The sequence below is a fragment of the Haliaeetus albicilla genome, chromosome 20 (genome assembly GCF_947461875.1).
Source record: "Haliaeetus albicilla chromosome 20, bHalAlb1.1, whole genome shotgun sequence".
Taxonomy (NCBI): Eukaryota; Metazoa; Chordata; class Aves; order Accipitriformes; family Accipitridae; genus Haliaeetus; species Haliaeetus albicilla.
This window is the reverse complement of record NC_091502.1, coordinates 25,539,320-25,560,355: the sequence shown is the minus strand read 5'-3', so window position 1 is coordinate 25,560,355 and position 21,036 is coordinate 25,539,320. Positions and strand designations below refer to the sequence as shown.

The following is a 21,036-nucleotide window of genomic DNA, read 5'->3' as shown; positions in this document are numbered from 1 at the left end:
ATTTTTTTTTAAGAGCTAGAGTTTTTATGCTTTTTAAGAAAAGGAAGAAAAAAAAAACCTAAACAAAAACCCAAACCAACCTGACTGCTGTGAGCTACAAAGCACACAGAGCCCTGTGTTTTTCTGTGACTTAATTATAACAAGTATTCAGAGACCCAAATAGCTGACCATGCAAGCTCAGTTCTGTTAAGTTCAAAACAACTAGAATTGCTGTAGTAACATTTGTGTTGCTGGCTAATCTTTGAAGCCTGCTTTAATGCTAAAATAGTTGGAGGGATTTTGCTTAAATTCTTCCAGAGCTACTGTGGGTCATAAAGCAAGCAAGCTAGGAAACTCATGTGAAAGCCAGGTAAAACCAGAATACGTACCAGCTTGTACAGAGGTCAGAGCTGATCCTGACCTGGAAAGAATTTATGGAATATTCTCCCTTGAAACAGTCAGGAGGAGGGCAGCAGTCTGAAAATCAGAGATGGCGTCCAGACATGAAGACTATGTCTTGGTGTTTATGTTAAAAACTATCTGATAGGTAGGATGCTCCATTAAAGGCTGAGTAAGGAGGATTGGTGCTGAAATTGTAGCCAGTGTTGATAGTCCTGTACAGCATGTCTTCTGGAGAAAAAATGATTGCTTTTCAGGTAATCGGGTCTCTGTAAGAACCCTGAGTGGTGATTTGCCTTTGGCAACTTTGGGCTTTTTTTTTAAAGTAATTTCTGTAAATTTTGACTTTGCTTGTACGAGATGGTTTCCCAGCCTTCTTACACTGGTTTTACCCTTGTATTTGTACTTCAGGCAAAAGTAAGCTGTTTTTTTTTTTTTGTGTGTGTGTGTGTGTCCCCGCCCTTGTTCTTTGTTGAATCGGAAATGCTCTCTTGAACCTGCATGATGCTTTGCGCTTTACATTGATTGTATGGGATGTTACAAGGAAAGCAGGGGTGGTGGGGAAAAAAAGCCTTTTTCCAATCCAGCCATAGATTTATAAAAATTTCTTCGTGGCCAATTGAATTTAAACTTCATTCTGGAAAATGTATTCAAATTTACTAAATTCTTTAAAAATTAAACTATTCCAACAGAATTTCTGAAACTTGCTCGTGGACACGGATGCAGCAGGCCCACTGTCATTCTTTTATTAACATCTGGAAGAGTTTTCAGCCTAACCTTCCTTTCACAGAGGGGGCTGTTTGACAGCATCTTGGATGGCTGTTGCTGGAAGAAACTAAACTGCCTGCCTTGCTTAAGTTTAGATGCTCCTTTGACACCTTTGCAAATTGATTTAATGTGTCAAAGTGCTAGTGTTTCTGCTGGGAGCAAGGATTCATGAATAGTTTTGGTGAAAGAGACAGTGCTGAAGAGGGCAGACCATGCAACTGGAAGAGAGGGTGGGAGGAGGCAGATTTGGGACATAAAGAAGACAGAGCTCCCCTTTTTACCAGCAGTGAGTCATTAGATCATCTCAGCTGCTAATAAAATGATAGGCTCCATGTGATAAAGAATAGACTTAGCTGTTGCCCATATTAATGACCTGAGCTTCACAATTCATACTTGGAGCCTGAGCTAGTAAGTGTGATCAGTGGCTAAGATAGAAAAATGGTGTTTGGCTATGTTCTCATGCAGCTTGGATATACTTACACTGTTTTTTTTTTTTTTCCCAGGGTCATCAGATTCTTGTAAGAGAATAATAAAGTGGTTAAGATGGAAGAGGAGTCAGAACTCTCTGTGCTTGTTTTTGCTACCCATTATGTGACCCTGAACAAATAATTATGAAATTCCACAAATACTTTAGGCTGTTGTAGGTAGTCACTGTTCTTCTTGTGGTTCCATGAACAGTCTGGACCTTGTGTTAACAACAGTGCACTTCTCTCTCTTGTTTTGACGTATTCTCTTTCCTTCCCTTCCTCCCCACCTTCCAGCTCTGCAGTGATTTTTATTAATGGTACCAGATTGTTAGACTTAACCTAACAAAAAAACCAAGTGAATAGTTTTGTCACTTAAGTTTCTCAGGCCCAGAGGGAAGCAGAGCATGGTGTGTGGATCAGTTTAAGCTGTCAAGAAACTGCAGTGTTAAAAAAGACTCTGCTGCTTTCTACTCCTGCCTGCTCTGCCCTGCTTTTGTGGTGGGCACATCTGTGTAGCTGTAGTGAGCTGAATTGGAGGAACTTACACTTAAAATTAACTTCTTTTTTTGTCAGCTGTAGCTTGGATAAATTCTCAGACCCTCACCATGAGTGAGACTGCACAAATGCACAAGAAAACGTTGTGCAGGATGGGAACAAGCGTCTAGATGCAGAAGGTGGTATTTTAGGCAGAGGTAGTGAAAGATGATGGTTATGTATCTTAGTGTTGAGGGAACTAAAGCATGAAGGGACCAGGCATTTTCAGTCCTTAAAATCTCAGAAGACTTGGTAGACTGTAGAGTTCTGGGATCAGCTGATGAAAAAAGCAAAGTATTAACAAGGTTGTTGATCAAAATACTTTATTCTGTAGCAGTCTGACTTTTTGTTTATGGCCTGCAGTAAATCTGGAGAGGTTCCCAGAAAGTCATTGAATGGGAACACTAGATACATTAAACAACTGATAATAGTTCTTCAGAGTGATGAAAACTGAGTGCTTTTCTTAAATAACAAAAAAGATCCCTGACTTTTAAGAGAAGCTGGTCATTGCTGAGCGTGAATGGTCTCGCTGCACTCTAGCAGCTCTGTCAAGATGCTGCTGTTGAATTGTGGGAAGCCAGTTTTGTGGCTCTGCAGGCATGAGGGATGAAACCTGATGGTAGGCTCTGCTCTTTGATCTCTTCTAAAGCTTTCCTGATCAGCCTTTCTTCGGGATAGCTGTATGCTTACAACCTGTAGTATCTTCACCTCCATCAGTGTTTTTAAAATATAAGCTACTATTCAGGATTTCTTCTAAGGAAAAATTAGTGGCTCTCTTCTCCTGGTTTGTAGTAATTTATTTTCAAGGTAGAAGGAAGCACTGATTTCTTTCATGTAGGTCAGTGTAGAGTTGCTATATAGCAGTTGCTTTTACTCAGTTGCAACTTAGACTAGCAATTAAATCAAATGATAACAAGGCCTACCATGTAATTTCACTGCTCCATTGACTTTCTTGGGAATTGCAAAGGACTAGGGCAACTGTGGTAATCAAAATAACTTCTGTGTCACAAACCCCCTAGAATGAGCTGTTAAACCTGCTCTACTGCTCTGCTAAGCAGTGATCCAGATACGCCATCATTCAGGCTGCGGGCACTAAATTCAGAGCTGTTGGGAAAATTAAATAACCTTTTTAATGGTATCAGCTCTGCTTGTCAGAGCTTACCTAAATCACTGCTCTGCTGAAAAATAACTTTTTTTGCAGTAGGATATCTTATTAAAGATGCCTGTTGTAGTGTCTGAGATCTTCAGTACTGTGTTACTGATGGACTGTGAACTGTTTGAGGAGATAGCGGTGAAAATTATCTATACTCATCTGCATATTTTGCTTATCTTTTTTATGAAAGCAGATCCTGCACTATCAGCTTGCAAACACAGCTGGTCTTTCTTAAGTTATGTGACTCATGAGGCTACCAAAGCACTTACCTTGTGTTTTAGCACTTGTATTTTGATTTTTTTAAACTGGGCTTTTTGGAATGGCTGCTCTGGTTGCAGAACATCTCATCTGTGGGGGAATCCTTCCTTGTGGTGAAGATTTCTTGATACTTTTATAGAAAAAGCAAATAGCTAGAACTTGTCTCTTAGGAGAAGTAACCACTCTTTCCCACTTCACCTAAAAGAAAAAGGAAATGAAAGAACTCTGGATTATTTGCAGCTACTGTATTCAATGTAAAGTGTAATGGGTCACTTCTCTATAAAGAGTTGCTTTTGCAGTCTGAAATGCACTGATACTTCATTGTGAACCGCTTTTCACTTTGCTTGTAGAAGTGCCAGGCTGTATGTAGCTCCGCACATATTTTAAGCTGGCGGTTCCATTTAAGCGGTCCTGTCTGCCTTTGGCTGCTTCTTGCTGCGCCGTCCCTTCTTTCATGAGGACAGCTGCTTGTACAGCCACATTGTGAAACCCTATTGAGGAACTGATCTGGTGAAACTAACCCAGTGAAAGAGAGGTGGTTAGTTCTCATCCAGATCGGTTCCCCAGGGTGATTCACTGAGCAGCTGCACAAGTGCTTATTTATGGTGGTACAAATGAGGAGGGTGATGCAGAACTGCGAATAAGCAGCGGAGTTGGCAGCAGGGCGATTTGGCTGGTGCCAATGATAGCTGAATTACAACACAGTGGGTTTTTTGTTTTGTCTATTCAAATATCTTGAGCAAAAAATGATATTAAACACATAGGAGGCAACACTTAACAGAGATTTGAAAATTCCCTTGAAATAATACTTATTGTCACAGAACAGCCACAAGTTCTTGATGAGGAATTTTGGAGCCTATTTAAATTGTCTTCTGGATATGTCTTCATAGCTGATGGTCTCCTGGCTAAAGCTAATTATCTTTGGTCAGGAGAGGTTAATTAACTCTGAATGCTGCCTCTGTGGAGTTCTGAGGAAATCTGAGTAATGCAATATAATATCAGCGACAATGTAGTGGGCAAGCTGGAAGGTTTATTTTCAGGATCCAAGTCCTTCTGTCATCATGACCTCATACTAAAGAATATGAACAAGAAAACTGTCCATGTAATTGGAAACTTCTTCCCTATCAGCTAGGCTAAATGGACAAGTAATGGGACAGGAGGGAGGAGGAGAGTGATGACTAAGTTAGTGATTTAAATAGACATTCATTACCTGTTGCATGCTGAGTCCTGAACTGTGTTGTGGTCTCACAGTCCCAAATTTAATGTTCCTCTTCCAACTGGTTTGGGAGAAGTGAGACTTTAGACTTTGGGATAAATTCCAGACTAAGGGTGCACAGAAGTCACAAACCATGGAGATAAGGACTCTGCTCTTGTCCAGAGATGTAGCTGTAGGTTATGACACTCCACAGCTTTTTCCAAACCTCATTGCACATAGTGAAAGATGAGAAACTTGTCTGGCTTTGCTTGAGGGCTACTTCATTGTAACATACTACTTAAACCAGTCACACAATTAGTTTGCAATCCTAAAAAGACCTGGAGAAAGTTACCCCCTCAGCTGGATGCTATGTGGGCTATTCTTCTTAGATTTTAAGGGATTTAAAAAAAAAATCAAAAATGAAGGGGGAGGTGAACATGGTACATGACTGATTTGTATGCTACTGAAGTTAATTAAAGGAGAGAAATGGCACATAAAATCCTTGAATCATTTTTATAGGGAGTGCAATGTATGTTCAAAGCCACTTCTTAAGGAATGTTTAAGTTGCTTATAAAAATGGCTAGCAAAACTACACAGCTTTAAGGATAGGTTTGAAATAATGTACAAGGTCCATATAGTTTTGTGGTTTTTTTTTTTTTTTTTAAGTGAGGCTTAATCTTTCTGTTGATATTCCTGATACCAATTTCAAACAAAATAAGACCATGTGGTTCTGCAAATAAGCAGCTTAGGAGGTTGGGTATGGTTTTTTTGTTTGTTTGTTTGTTTTTAATTTTGTATTGCACGTATATAGTAGAGGTATTTGGGCATCCCATCTCAGGCTCTGTTTTTAGTGTAACTCATAAACAGACGTTGCAGGAATGAATCCACCAGTGGTTTTGAGTCTGTCACGTGAGAAATTTAATATTATTCTTATATATTTCCGGGAAGGAAAACTAATATATCACTTAAGTGATATAAAGTGTCACACTTTGATTCCAAAACAGATGATGGCCTTTCAACTCTTCTTAAAAGCCTTTTAGGACAAGCTGCAGAGAAGTTGTCTTTTGGTTTCAAAAGCATTTTGAATCTGCTTTTGGTCAATGTGGGAGTGTTTCTTTTAAGGTGGATCCAGACTTACAAATTAACAAGGTTTTGGGGAAAAAGTAGTATGCTGTAAAATGAACTCTGTGGTAAAAAGATGCACCACACCAATTGTTTGAGGCTTGTAGGTGGTTTGTGGTGATCCAAAAAGGATAGGGAGCCATTTGTCAACGCCCCCATGGTAGATGGGTGAGACACTGGTAGGTTGAGAGATTGATTGGGAGAATATGATACTGAAGGATTTGGTGAGAGCTTTATATATTTGAAGTGGCAGTTTGCCAAGTGCTAAGTTCATGGTAGTCTGTTTTAAGCATGCATGGGTTTTCAGAGTTAAAATAAGAACCATAGCTAAGCAATGATTTAAGACTGGACAGTCCTACAAAATTGCTTTGTTAACTAGTTGAATTTAACAATAAGGTAATAATGTTAAGTATTTGTCAGAGACGAAGGGCGTGGTATGCTTTGAAGTTGAGGATTTTAGCCACAACTATTAAAGCTGTTTGGCACTTAGAGGAGGGGGGAGAGAGAGGGATTGATTCATTCTGATGATTTTTGTTTGAGATACAGTATTGTAGCAAACTAACATAGTGTTGGAGTTGGATGAAATCACCTAAACTAAAGATTTTAGTGACATATTCTAGTGTATTTAATCCAAGAGAAAAGGACTCGGTTATCCAAACAGATGGTAGCTGACAGGCATCAGAAATTTGACTGGGCCCTTAATTTTCCCTGAAAATCTGGATATACCTTTCTGATGTACTTTACTTTTAGTTAAGGTTGTTACAGCGGTTTTCAGGATTACTGTAAATTCAGGAAGTTTTGTTCAGCCAGTTATGTATGGCTCTGGGTTAGGTGGTGGTTTATTTTGGAGCTCTTGGTCCACTAGTGCTTGTTGAAAATAGCTTTGGCTAGGAAGTGTTTCCAGTGTGATGATGCAGAACACCTGGGTGACACTGCTGCTGTTTGATGCTAATAGTGTCACACATTTGCTTGAAACTGCTCAAATAGTTGGGGTGATTTAAATATGTAGAATAAAAATTACGTATAGGACATGAGTAAGAATAGCTTGTCTTGTATATCGGCGTTGCTTAATCTGATCTCATAGGTGCTAGTTGTTGCTTGTCCAGTCAGTGGCTTTGCTGAATGCTTATTGTTTACACTAGCTTTCTGCCAAAGAAAAAAAAATTGAGTGCTTGGTGGGATTTTTTTGACAATGGTGCTTTGGAAATCATTAAAATGCTTTATTACAATAAAAAAGGGTTCAATTTAATTTAAGGAAGTTCTTCAACTATTTACATTTTTTTCTTATTTTTAGCGCCGGCTTCGTCATCTTCGGAATATCGCTGCACGTAACATTATCAATAAGAATGGTTATCGCCTCTTGGATACATACTTCACTCTCCACTTATGTGATAACACCAAGATATACAAAGGTACACTAGGCTTGCTATCAACTTTTTTACCACTTAAAATTTGAATTCTTATGGTATGAATGCTTTGTCCTTTTTTTTTTTTTCCTTGACAACCTGCTGCCATTGCGTCACATATGCTAACAGTGGAGAAGACCTCTTTAGTTTCCTGAACTTCATAAAAGCTTTCAGTGTTAGCAGCCAAGGAAGCAAAACAGATGACAGATTTGGTAGAGTCTCTTAAATCAGCCTATTTTTGTTATTGCTCTCCTCTCCCTGCCCCCCCCCCCCAACAATTTAAGAAACTTGGCGACTTCAAGAGCACAGAAAAGTTAAAGCTTTTGGACCCTTAGTTGCTTTGTGTGGGGGAGAGTGTTCCACTCTGCGTACCAGTTATTTTACAGAGCATAAACCAGCACTTACTATTATTGAAGTTTTCCAAAAATAGAGTTGTCAGCCAATGACACAAAGCATCCAGGCATCTGTTCTGCTTTTGATAACTGTGTTTGAGTGTTACATTTCGTTTCTCTTTAATGCTTTGCTTTCCACTGCAATGTATAGTTCTTTGTTGTGGAGAGATATTATTAAAAATATACATTTATGCCCCTTTTGATGTGGTCAACAGTTGGAGCTTTGTAGGCAAATTTTGGTTTTCTCCTAATTTTTATTTTCAGCTACTGTAGTTGAACCTTGTTTTTTTTTCCAAGGTCATTGTTTCAGAAGGGTAGGAGTATGTAACTTGAGCTTGCTACCTGGATTTTCTTGTAGTGGTTGGTTGAACCTGTAACTGATCACCATTTCTACAGTGTTTGGTGTAAGGGACTGTTCTGCACTCCATCAAAGCTTTATCCTTGGACTCCAATGGACTGAGGGATATTGTACAAAATCTGTATTCCAGCCTCCAGAGCTGTCTACCTAAAGCCTTTAAGCTCTTATTTTGGCTGGGGAAGCCAGGGTCCATGTGTCAGCACTTGCTTATTTCCATTCAAATACAGGGTTCTTGGCACTTCTGTGAGGTAATTTGGCTGTTCACTTTCTAAGCATCTGGAACAGGTCATCCTTGCTCTTCAGGAAAGCAGTGCAATTAGTGTATCCATGCTGCACTCCTCCAGGAAGATGTTGTATGACAAACTAGTCGCTTTGTGAATGTCATCCAAATATTGTAAAGTACTGAGGCATGTTCTTTCCCCAGAAACCAAAGCCTCAGTAAATCTTGAGGATTATCTTGGGTATAAAGATGAAATGCTAAATTTAAATAATGACTTCTAATAATTAAGTGTGAATGAGTACTTTTAGTCAAAAGCAAGACTGCATTTTAAAGTTTTTCTCATGAATCTGTTGCTGATAAACTAGACCCACTAGCGTTTGTCTTTCATGAGTGTTACTTATTTTAGCTTTTTCTATTTCAAATACTAAGATTTGTATCAATGTTTAAGCTAATCTAAAGGTGTTTTTTACTCATTTTTCTTTAGAATTTTATAAGAGTGAGGTGATCAAGAATTCTCTGGTAAGTTATTTTAATATGGAAAAACTCTCTTTTAAAAATTGTATGTGTACTGCAGTATATTGATTTCTTTGCTGAATACCATAAGTGTTAAATGTTTATTTCCACTCTTCAGTTCTGCTGGGAGCATTACATTCTTCTTCTCAGGTTCTTTTCACAAGGGTTGGAATAGTGAGTTACTGAATAGTAGAAATGCATGTTTGTTTTAACAGCTGTGGAGCAATGCTCTGTTGGTAGTCCTGCAGATAGGACTAAACACTCCAAGGGTAGGGCCTTTTCATGTGAAAACTGTTCAGTGCTCAGTTTAAGCTTTACAGTATATATCCATTTTAAATATTGAGAACACCAAATAGGCAAAATAATGTTAGTTGGATTTTTACTGGTTTAGCTTCTTTCAGTATCTAAGAATTGTATGCATCATAACTCAGGTTTGTTTACAGTTAATCTTTTTTTTTTTTTTTTTTTTTGTTCTAGCTGGTGTTGGCAACAGATATAGCTGCTTTTATTTAAATGTCTGCAAATTGCTTATTCAGATAGCACTTGTATATTACTTTGCTGGGTGTACAGATTCATTAGAAGCTAATGCTTTGCAGTTTAGCAGCTTTGGTGTAGAAGTAGAGGCTCTGCTTGCAACACCCCAAATAAAGGGAGAGTCAAAACAGTGTTGCAGAATATACCACTGATTTCTTTGAACATCTTTTTGTTGTATAGGTAAACAGTAAGGAACATGTACCTGCACATATAAACTTTATATTCTTTGAAGAGCTAATAGCTTTAAGAAACTGAAGTTTGAAAATGCCTTAGAGTTTCTAAATTTTCCAGTTCAGATCAGTGAATGGACCAGAACTGAACTGTTTTACAACTGAGAAGGGGTAGGTCTCATGGTGGGAATATCGTGTTGCAAGTCTTGGGTAAGGAAGTTTGAAAACCTGCTAAATAGACATTTTAATGTCTTCATTAACAAGGTAAAACTGCACCATTTATGGCACACTGGGCTGTAAATGCTTTGAAAACCTGCTGAATGGAGGAAAAGCTGCTTACGTCTTCAAGGCTGTTAAATTGTCCAAGAGACATCTTCCTTGAGACTTTAGGATTTTGAGTTCTGCCTATTCTAAATCAGGAAAAGGAATAACAGAAAGGGAATCTAACCAAAGGAAACATGAGATGGAATGACAAAAATCTAAATAGAAGATGTCTTGAGCAAATTCTGTACATCTATGGGTGTTTTAATGGCTTGTTATTCTTGGGTGTGAATAACTACCAAATATCCCTTCTCCTTAGGAAAACTTGATTAATGCATTCCTTCTGTGATACTTACTGGGTAAGTTAGTGACAACATCTAAGGATTGCCATCAGCATCAGTCAAGGAGAAGAATGTGAACAAACCTGTCAATAAATTATGCAACCTTAATTATTGGGGAATAGATAGGTGTTTTAAATTGAACTTGTGCAATGTAAGGTATACTCTAGTTTTCGGAAGCTGAATTATAACTTGGAAAGTTAATTCCACTTTAAAGTTCCTGATTTGGCTAAACTGAATTAGTAAATTCTGAAGTAAATTCTTCAACATCTTGTAGTGGGAGGAAGCAGAGCCCGCTCTGAGTTTCTGAAGTACTTTACAGCATGTAGCTTTCAACCCAGGTATTCTTTCTAGAAAACAGAATAAGGAAGCAGCAGAGCCTGTTGGCTTCAACTCTGTGTAAAACTTGAAATGGCTGGTGTTCATTATTATTAAGGTTTTTTTAATCTTTGACATGAACTTGCTACTTTCTGAATTGTCAATTTTAGGACTACTTTCAGCTTGAGTTGTTTTTATCCCTCTTTGAATATCTACAGAATCCGACATGGAGGAGTCTGGACTTTGGAATAATGCCTGATCGTCTTGATACCTCTGTCTCTTGTTTTGTTGTGAGGATCTGGGGTGGCAAGAAGGAGCACTTTCAGCTTTTGATTGAATGGAAGGTCAATCTAGATGGGTTAAAGTACTTGGGCCAGCAGGTAATGTGAAACAGTTTGTCTCAACTTTTTACGTAAGGAAACAAACACGTGGATGAACAAATAGATAGAACGCTAAGAACGGAAATGAATGCACTTGAAGGGTGTATTTTAAAGTTTGATTGCAGAGATTCATGTTAGCTTACCTCAGAGCTCTAAATCTTGACTAGCTGAATATTTTAAGTTACCATTGTTGACTGAGCCTCTCAAATGATACTGCTAGTATGTGGTGCTCTAAATTGCAATGCCTCAATTCGAGGAAATAGTGATATGATTGTACATATAGTTAAATGAACATAGATCATAATGTTTGTGTATATTACAGTTTTAATCCATTCTCACGGTAGTGATATCCCATCAGAGATCTCCAGTCCAAGCAGCTTACTGTATAAGGCCTGTTCTAATGCTGCTATTTGTCTCTTACTAGTAGCCTTTTGAAAGAGGTGAAAAGTGAGGTGTTTTCTGTATCGTGGAGCTTATAGTAAAAGTGGCTCAAAAAGAAACCCATATCACATAAATAATAAAAACCAAAAAATAGGGTGCCTTTTAAATCAAATAGGTTGCCCTAATTCCAATGGGCACTTTTCGATTGATTAATTGATAGGATCTATTTAGAATAGATCATAGTTTATTTCTCACTTAAAAAAAAATAATCATTTAGTTTAAATTGGGGTGTTTCAAAGCCTGGGAAGAAAGCTTTATAGGGAACGACTGCTCTAGCTTCACATGGTGCATTGATCCTGGTCAGTACTCCGTGCACTGGTGGGCTGGGAGAGAGTCAGAGGAGCAAAAGTGAGGAAAAACTCATGGGTTGAGATAAAGACAGTTTAATAACTGAAAGGAAAAAAAAGCGGGGGCTGGGGAGGGGAGAACAAGTGATGCAAAGGTAGTCAGTCACCACCTCCCACCAACAGACAGATGCCCAGCTAGTCCGTGAGCAACAGCTAACTTGCAAAGACTGACCCGTTTTTTACTTCTAAGCATGATGTTATATGGTCTGGAATATCCCTTTGGTCAAGTCAGGTCAGCTGTCCCAGCTGTGTCCCCTCTGAAGCTTTTGCACACCCCCAGCCTACTCACTGCGGGGGCAGAGCAAGAAACAGAGGAGGCCTTGGTGCTGTGCAAGCACTGTTCGGCAATAGCTAAAACACTGGTGTGTTGCCAACAGTGTTTTAGTCACAGATCTAAAACACAGCACCATACGGACTGCTATGAAGAAAATTAACTCCATCCCAGCCAAACCCAGTACCCTTCATATTGTAGCTTTCTTTCCATTTGTTCTTACCAGACAGGAGAGATGGCTCCCTAAATAATACGCTCTAGTGCATGGTTTTATTTGAAATAATGTTCTTTGCATTAATAGTAGGATTTTAGCTATAATACTGCACGCTAATTTTGTGTCTACTATGACCATAAAAGCCTAATTTTTAATTATCTTTTTAGGTAATACCATGTGAAAGCTAATTACTCTTGAGACTTACCTCTTTGATTAGTTTCCTGGTCTCTTAGTTTTGTCAGCTGGAAATGCAACAATAGGAAAGATGCTCTGGCCTGTGTTTCTGATTTCAGGATAGAATAGCTGAACATACTCAGTGACCGTTATTAAAGCTGTGACGCAAATACATTCTCTATGGTTAAATTCAGTTTTTTCTTAGGTTTCATGTTTGTCTAGAATTACAGGTGCTGAAAAACTGCATTTGACTATCAAACAGAGCAATTTAAGCTCACTTGTAGTGTAAAGGCATAGTAAGCTGACTGTAAAATGATTTTTCTTCTCACAGATACATGCAAGAAACCCAAACGAGATTATTTTTGGTCTCAATGATGGTTATTATGGAGCTTCATTTGAACAGAAGGTAAGGGTATCTCGTATTTGTTCTGGCTTGTTAGTACTGGTGACAAGCTGCAATTCAACTTCTAAACTTAAATTTTCACACTTGGATGCTCAGAACATTAAAATGCTTAGTTTTGAGAAGAAATACTTTTTTGACATGACAGATAAGAACTGTTATCTCACCTCTGTTACATGGACATCTGAGCTGTTCTGGAAAGACTTAAAGCATAGCATTTTAAGTCCAAAAAAAGCCTGGTTACTGAAAATACGCCTTGACTTTATTCTTTGAGGCATTCAAACATACAACGTTTTGAAAATGGTGTGGCTGTTCAGACTCATTTTCATGGTAAATACAAAAGTCCACTAAGTTTTGGTTCTCACTCTTAAAACCAGAGTTTGTAGCTTCTAAATGGGAACCTAATTTTTTTGCTCTGTTGCAACTCTTTCACCCCATTTTTTTTTTTTCCCCAAAGGCTCCGCTGTAATATTTGTGCTTGTTCAGCCAATATTGTGAGTGCAGCCAAATTAATTACATGGCAGTGCTGATTACTACATTGATGATGAAAAAGTTTAAACTTACCTATTGTAAATAGCACAGCTGACAGGGTCCTTTTTTAATCCCAAATTGCTTGTGGCAGTACTGTGGTATAGATAGGTTGTATAAGGAGTCCTTGGCTGGAGACAAAATGACTCTTGACACACAGCTACAGTTTCTGCATTAACCACAACCAGCAAGTCCAGTCTTGTGGGGATTTGAATGGAGGCAGTGCCTTTATAGTCAGCAACACAGGTAACCATTCTTATGTAGGGAGAGTGGAGCAAGGGACAAGGTGGCTAAGTGTTCAAAACTCTGGCTGTATGCAAGCCTCCAAACTCTGTTTAGTATTTTGATGGTTATCCTTCAAATCGTAGATGGTTTGGTACATAGCTCAGACTCTGCTTCCTGGTACTGTTAACTGAGTTTTCCTGAAGCAGGATGCAATTCTAGTTTTTCATGGTTTGAGTATTAATAAGCTGGGCCTGAATTCAATGTTGGTAATGCTATCCTCTTTCCTGATTGTTTGTTGTCAGGACTTGCTCCCTAGCTCATAAGCCTTACAAGTACATCTTGGTTTTGGTTCTTGTACGTGCTCCGTAGCTAAGCTACAAATACAGTCATAGCCTATGTAGAGCACAAATAATCTCCTTCTTTGTGCTTCCCTATAATTTATTCAGTTCTTTCTGGCTGCAAGAGCTAGAAATTTATTTTGTCACCCTGCTCTGTAGCTTCTGATTGCTTTCTTTGTCAGTTCCTTGACCTAAATCTCTTCTTGTATAGTACATACCTCCTGTTTTTAAGTGACTTGTCTGCCCTTCAAGCCAAACTAGTTGACACAAGTAAACTCTTACTGTAACCTGAAGAAGCTGTGTGCACCTAAGGGGTATTTCTGCTTTTACTTGGTCTTGCTTCATAATTTTCACGTCAGTGCGGGATATTCTAAACATTACACAGCCCCACTTTGGTGGTTATACTAAATACTCTGAAGCACCACCTGAAACCTTCTGTAGAAAGGGATTTTTGGTGTCAGGTTTTTTTATCTCCTGTGGTGTTTTTTTTCGTTCTGATGGTCATAGTGGGTCTCTGTAATACTTCAACACGTCTTAGTAATAAGCCTCAATTTTTGAGATAATACATGGATGGAATAGCAGTTTTTTCTTTGCACTGGCACATATGAAACTTTGTTATCAAAACCGATGCTTACTAATATAATTTTGTGAGTCTAATGAAAACCTTGTGCACAAAGACACTTCAGTCAATGTTGGAAGCATCCTCTATTTTTGCATGTCTCAGTATGAACAAAGTTAAGGTATCATACTCTTATTTTTTTTCCCCATTGCTCAAAAAAATCCTTGTTACTTTAATAATTCTTTGGACTATGAATTAATTGCCAAAGTAGATTTATGGAGTCTTACAATAAAGTGCATTTTATTAGTGTATTAAATGTCTCTGTCATTAATTAAGACCACTTATGAGCCAAAATAAGAAAATTGTTGGAAGCTGACTGAACCATTCTGGCAATATTTCATGAACTCAGAGTTTCAAAACACACTGTAGATGTACTTCTGAGCATTGCTTGATCCATCTGGAACTAAATGCAAATTCCCATTTTCTGTCCTGTGAACTTAACTGTAATAAGAGAGGTGGGAGCCTAAAAGCTATTGTAGCAGAATAAACTGAAGCAGGGCAGGAACATTAGTGACTGTCACAACTGTTGTTTTTATTGATGAAAATTGTAGATTTCTTGATTAAACGCATATCTCTCTGGTAAAAAACAAACAAACAAAAAAACAAAACCAGCAAGAGCAACATGCTCAAATAGGAATATTCTAATTGCTAAATTGTTTAATTTAAAATCAAAGGACTGGAAGCTTACAGCTTTACTAGGTAATGCACTTTAGCTGCTGTTCTAGAACCTTCAAGCCTGCTTGCGTATAAGGTAACCTTCAAAATGCAGGTTTGTGCTCAAAATGCTTGCTAATTTTTAGGAAGCTCCTGTCATATAAAGGAGCAGCAGCACTCTAGCAGCAACACTGGTGGAGAAATTCTAGGTAAACCAGACAATGGTAGTACTGCAATTTTTGTCTTAAAATAAAATAACCATATCCAGGGCCTCTTTATTGTTGTTAATATCATCACTGACTCTTCACTTTTTTTCCTGCTGATGTCAAAAAGCCTTTAAATTCTGTATCCTTGACAATACATAGGTGTTAGAAATTTTACATTTCTTCCATCTCTTCTGTCCAACAGCAACTCAGCTGTTGCTGATACGCAATGGAAAAAATGAATGTTTTCTTTGGGTAATGTTCTTATTCAAGTTGCAGTTTTCTTGCTGCAATGGATACTTAGCTCATGGCAAGAAAAAAGTTGGGAAGTAGGGTTTCCGAAGCCTTTGTGCATGCCTTCTGAGCCCTGAAGGTTATTAGTGCTTTATTGTAGGTGTCTGACAGTGCTCATGTAACTCCTCCTCTAGTGTTTACAGCTTTTCTTCTCAATGTAAATACAAATGTGTGCTCCCAATATAGTTGCTTTGTTCATAACCACATTTGACTTTCACATAATTGTTCCTCCAACTTCTGTTTTTGTTCAAGCTTTTTTATTATTATTTTGTAGTAAATTCTGCAGCAATTTTGCTAGGAGATTTCAGCAAGATTCTGCTGCTTTTGTCACAATCGTGTCCTGTTTATTTTCCTGTTTTCTTTCTGGCATGGGACCACTGGAGCACTTGTTCCTCTACTAGTTTCATCCTCTCTAGTAATCATACAGTGAAACTCTATTTGGATTTGCTCGAACTGGACCAATGTTTGAATAAGATAGATATGAGTGTCAGAGATTTTTTTGAAGCTGTCAGCCTGGACTTAAAGTATTCCCAGTCCTTTAGCAGTTCTCTTAATCTGTTTGGTTTTGTCTGAGACTGCATGCTTGTGTGTAAATCCACTTTTTACCCAGGTTCAACAAAATCAGTTCTGTGTGCTATATTGGCTTTCCTAAACCCAGGTTTCTTCTTCTCTGGTTTCCTCTGCTTTCCTGGCTTTCAAATTTTCTTTCAACCATTTTATGCTTGCTGCTACTAATCGGTCAGATTTGCCCTTGCTATTGCAGTGATATCTTTTCAGAAAATGCATTTAGGGAAGCAGGTATAGCTTTTAGTTAATGACTAGCTTTCTGTTGTCTCCTTAAAGAAATAAAACCTGAACTAGTCTATACAGTTCTCCGTAACTCAAAACATTTGGCTGTGGCCAGGGGTATGGGGAAACAGAAGATTAAGTTATATTCTTCAGGGATACTGAATTGTAGCTATTTTTCAACTGTCAAGCAAGAAAGGCCCTTATCTTTGGAAAGCTGCATCTCTCTCTCCGGTATGCGGTCTCCATCAATGTAGGTAGAGTCTTTACCTGCATATGCATTTATTTATTTATTTATTTATTTTAGCAGCTAGACCCTGGCCACTTTGCACAACCAAAGCCTGTTTGTGTGTTTTCAAATACATGTGCCTATATCTAATAAGTGTTGTGGCAGAGAAGTAGACAAACTCCCCCTTCAAAGGGCACACTTCTTTAATAACAAAGTTTGAAATGCTTCCATTGCACATACTGCAAGTTTCCTCGGGGTAGAACAGTTTGTATAGGTGATGTGGTGTCTGACTTTTTGGGAATCTCCTTTCAACACAGTGTAGTACAGGGGAAAAAGAAAAGTCTAAAATATGTTGCTGCTCCAAATTCTTTCCTTCCTGAAACTAGTTATTCTAGGCTGTTCCACTTGTTCTCTGAAAAATTTGCACTTTGCCGTCTGAAGGCAGTGTTTCTTGAAATGACATCAACTTCATGGTGTAAAATGGTGATGCTGATAGTTGTGCATTTTCAGTTTTCCACCATCCTAGTTCATTCAGGCATTAAGATGACTTTATTTTGGTATTTTTTCAGCAGATATATGTATGGATTTCAGCATGTAGGATCCAACATCTTGAGAATGGAAATGAGGAGCTAAGACAGCTGATGATATGGTGCCTCTGTTGCAATATGATGCATAATGTAGTGTAGAGATCTCACAATTATTTAGGTAGAACCTTATTTTTGGTGGAAGGGAATGTCTGCTGCATGGCCTGTGGCAAATGCGGTTGTGTCAGCAGATGTTGATGTGTAACTCTGCATTTCAATGTCTTCTATATGGAAACATCCTGTTGAGGCAGGAAAGAATACATAGGCAGGGATTGTGGTACTTGGAGTTAATCTGTATCACTGTTGGAAAATTAACTGATCATGTGTACCAGCTGGGGCCACTTCATACACTAAAATAAATGCCTTTTTTCCTACAATCCATAAACTTTCTGACAATGCTGCCAGGTGGTTTGACCTACTTAGAATTTGCTTTATCATGTGAAGAAACAGTTCTGAGATTGTGGCATTTCTAGGAATTTGTGTGACTGTACCTGATATGGAAAAGCTCGGTATCTGACCTTTGCAGCGTGAAGAATTGCGGTTTGTCTGTTACTGCTTTGATGCCTCTTGAGCAGAATGTACACTTTGGTCTCTTAAGAATGACATAAGGTTTTTTTTGGTTTTTTTGTAACTTCCAGAAACTTGTTCACATCATTCAAAACTAAGATTGCTTTGATCTTTTAAACATGTTACAGCATGGATAAAGAATAGAGCTTTATCTTGTGGTCTTGTACATCTCTGGCACATTACTGAATAGGCTCTCAGATCTGAAGCTGAAGAATGGCAGTACTGTAAATTGCATCCTTCAGTATTTCTGTGCATAAAATTTGTGCAGTAATGGATTATAAAGTTAAGAAAACATACTCCAGGTCTAGAACACAGCTAAAGTGATGGGTTGTTAACATCTTTATAGGTAAGTGCTATTGTAGGCCAGACTTGAACTTGGTGTTATTGGCACCTTAAATTGTTTCTACCTACCGTACATAAAACTGTATGAAGATAGATTGAAGATACATTAAATGCAAGATAGTTTGTTGTTTTACCAGAAGTGCTTGTTTTTAGTCAAGATGGAAAAATTTTTGATTCTTAAATTAACATTCTTTCTTTGCCTTAAGGATCACTCAGGTACCCTGAAGAATAGTCTTCTCCAGGTGGATCAGAACTGTGTTCGTAACTCTTACGATGTCTTCTCTTTGCTTAGGTAAGGTTTTTGAGAATATTCTGCGTAGCTATTGTAAATTCTGTAGTGTGCGTGGAAGGACTGGACTATCATGTGCAAAGGAGATATCTAGTAGTGCCGATTTACTGCTGGTAGCAAGGAGATGGGCCTTGATATGTGTACTTTCCTTGGTGGTGTCTAGGCTTCTGCTGTATGGATGCTTGAGTGCTCTGAACTAGAGCTGGCTGTGGAGCGAGACCATGGACTTGCCTTGTGAATGTTGAAATCATGGAGTTCCTTTGTTGGAGATCTTATGTGGAAAGCCCCTACTCTTTTTTCCTCAACAAAACTAAAATTTATTTAAATAAATTAGAACAATGATAAGTTTTGGCAAGTTGCTTTTTTTAACTTGGTAGAATGATCCCATAGCTGGAACAAAACAGCTGCACACCTAAGTGTGTGTGTGTGTGGTTTTGTGTTTTTTTTTTAACCTTGAACCACTGAATTGAATTTACCTTTTGCATAATTCTCCCTTGTAATACAGAAAAGAGGCACTGCATAGTCAGGACCCCAGTTACTCCAACACATGTATGGCATAAGAAAGGTATGGTAACTGTGTTTTTGGGTGATTAATTAGGTGTCTTTGGTGGTGAAAAACATGAAATGCTAGTATGAAGGTAAACAAGAAGACCTTTTTCAGATCTGCTTTAATTATAATAGTTCAAGAATGTTAGCTGTGGGGAAATATAATAGAGGTTTTGAACACTGTTGGTAGGTTGGTTTTGAGGAATTTGTATTTAAAAGGCATTTTACAAGACAAGATAACTTCAGTTCTGCAGTAATAGCAATAGATGTGCTACAAAGGAAACCTTCAGAAAGGAAATGTTTAATATGCTTTCAAAAGTATTTGGAAAAATGCATTTGGTTTTTTATCTGTTGTAAAAGTTGAATCCATTTGATAATGTTAACAGTAGGTGTCACTGTTGCCTGCATAAAGCATTAGCGTTCTATTCTAAAGTGAAGAAAGTGGTAGGAAAAGTTAACTCCAGGTTGCTTATTCAGAAGTCTTTATTTTATAAGCTCTCTTAAAATTTAAATGTGCTGTTTCTTGATTCTGTAAAATGTATTTAAACTAAAGGCTGCTTTTGAAATGTCTGTCTTCTGTACTTTTAGCAGAAAACAACCAGGGGGCGTGTTAATGAAGTTCTGATTACATTCTGGCACAGTCCATTAGAAGAGAACTCTTATGCTACCTAACATTAAGTTTTTGTTAAATAGAAGAAAATGTGTGCCCGTCATCCTGCTTGCTTTGCTCACGCATTTTTTTTTTCACATTTCCTTTGCACTTCTTTGTAGTATGAAGCATGCTCCAGAAAAAACACTCGCTATTATACCAGGTGGTCATGGACTTGACCAACTGGAGCCCTGTCTAACCCTGTCTAATCTGAACTGTGGTCCTTCTTCTGAAAGTGTCTGACTGTCTATCACAAAGCTGACAAGAAATGAAGATGTCAGCTTTGATAAAGCTCTTCTTGCTGGATGCTCACCAGTGCTGTTTTGAAACCTGATTACTGGAACCATGCGCTTTGCTCAGTCTTGGGAAGGTGAGAGTCCAGGCACTGTCTCTTACAGTTTCTAGGCATGCTGTTGGGTGTAGCTCCTGTTTAGCCCTGCCTCTGAGCTAAGACTTCCTCCTTTGTTTTTGCGTTGTCCTAAAAGGAACAGTTTTTCCAGACCTCAGCACCAGGAATGCTGCTGATTATATTTCAGTGGAGTCTGCATACCCTATCAAGCAGTGTATATTGCATTGTCTAGTTCCAGTAAAAGTTAGAAGTTATAATTTGTGACCATACCTAGGTGCTATTTTTGCCTGTTTCCTTCCTAGCTAGGGAAGTTCTTCAGGAACTGAGGCAAAGTCCGCTGTGTAGTCCAGAATCCTTTCTATTATCTCTCACATTAACTCTGCTTTTTTACAGGTATACTTTCTCTACTGCTGCTTACCTTTTGATATTTAGCTCAAAAGACTGGTGATAGTGTTTATTTCTTTTAAAATAATCTCTAGTCTCTTCTTGTCAGGTTTCCTCTTTCTCCTACCAAGCAGTCTAGTTTGCCACCTCCTCCAGGTGTCCAGGCTTGAGTAACTAGCCCATGGACTCTTTCCAAAGATAGTTTTTGTGAGAGCGTATTCCACTTACAACCAGAAGAGAGATGGGCATACTTTGAGTGGCGATTCATTTGACAGGACATGTACTTTGGGAGGAAATGGATTGATGTCTGCCTGCTTCTGTCCATTGGCTATAAAGAGAATAGGGAGGTGTCTACACCGTAAAGGTTTGCATCTGGTCACATAAATCCCACATTTTGAAGACTTTCTCATGATATGATTTTTGTCTAGTAAAAATTCACGAGCTGCACATGTCACTTCCTAATGTTTCCATGAGACACGAATATGAAGAACAGCTTGTACTGGCGTTGTTTAAACTTCTCAAAAAAGGAAGCAATTCCTGGTGATGGTGGTATCTGCATCCCAGTTATTCTGATGGTACCGTGCTGCCAGCTGTGGCATAGCCACTGTGATCAGCTGTACAGTGTGAAAATCAATTGAGAGTGCAGATTCTAGCTCAACCCTTAACTCTTGAAAAACTGGAAAATGAGAACTTCTATGGTTAATCTCTGCTATCAAAACTGCTTTTTGGGGAAGAAATTATTTAATTTTTTTTTTTCTACTTCTAAGAAGTGAATAGCTAGAACTTATGAAGCTTGTGAATAGGCCTTAATGAAAAGCACGTGCTTGGCTCAGATTAT

At 38.3% G+C, this 21,036-nt stretch overlaps 1 protein-coding gene across 2 annotated transcripts in view; it reads left to right on the top strand.

Annotated features, from left to right (window-relative positions):
* Nucleotides 1-21,036, top strand: part of UVRAG (UV radiation resistance associated) — a 96,026-nt gene that overhangs the window by 10,781 nt on the left and 64,209 nt on the right. For both annotated transcript variants that reach the window (XM_069808625.1, XM_069808624.1), the window contains exons 2-6: nucleotides 7,170-7,287; nucleotides 8,736-8,770; nucleotides 10,604-10,765; nucleotides 12,544-12,618; nucleotides 18,188-18,273. In XM_069808625.1, coding sequence (XP_069664726.1) covers nucleotides 7,170-7,287; nucleotides 8,736-8,770; nucleotides 10,604-10,765; nucleotides 12,544-12,618; nucleotides 18,188-18,273 — 476 coding nt within the window. The remainder of the gene's footprint in view (nucleotides 1-7,169; nucleotides 7,288-8,735; nucleotides 8,771-10,603; nucleotides 10,766-12,543; nucleotides 12,619-18,187; nucleotides 18,274-21,036) is intronic.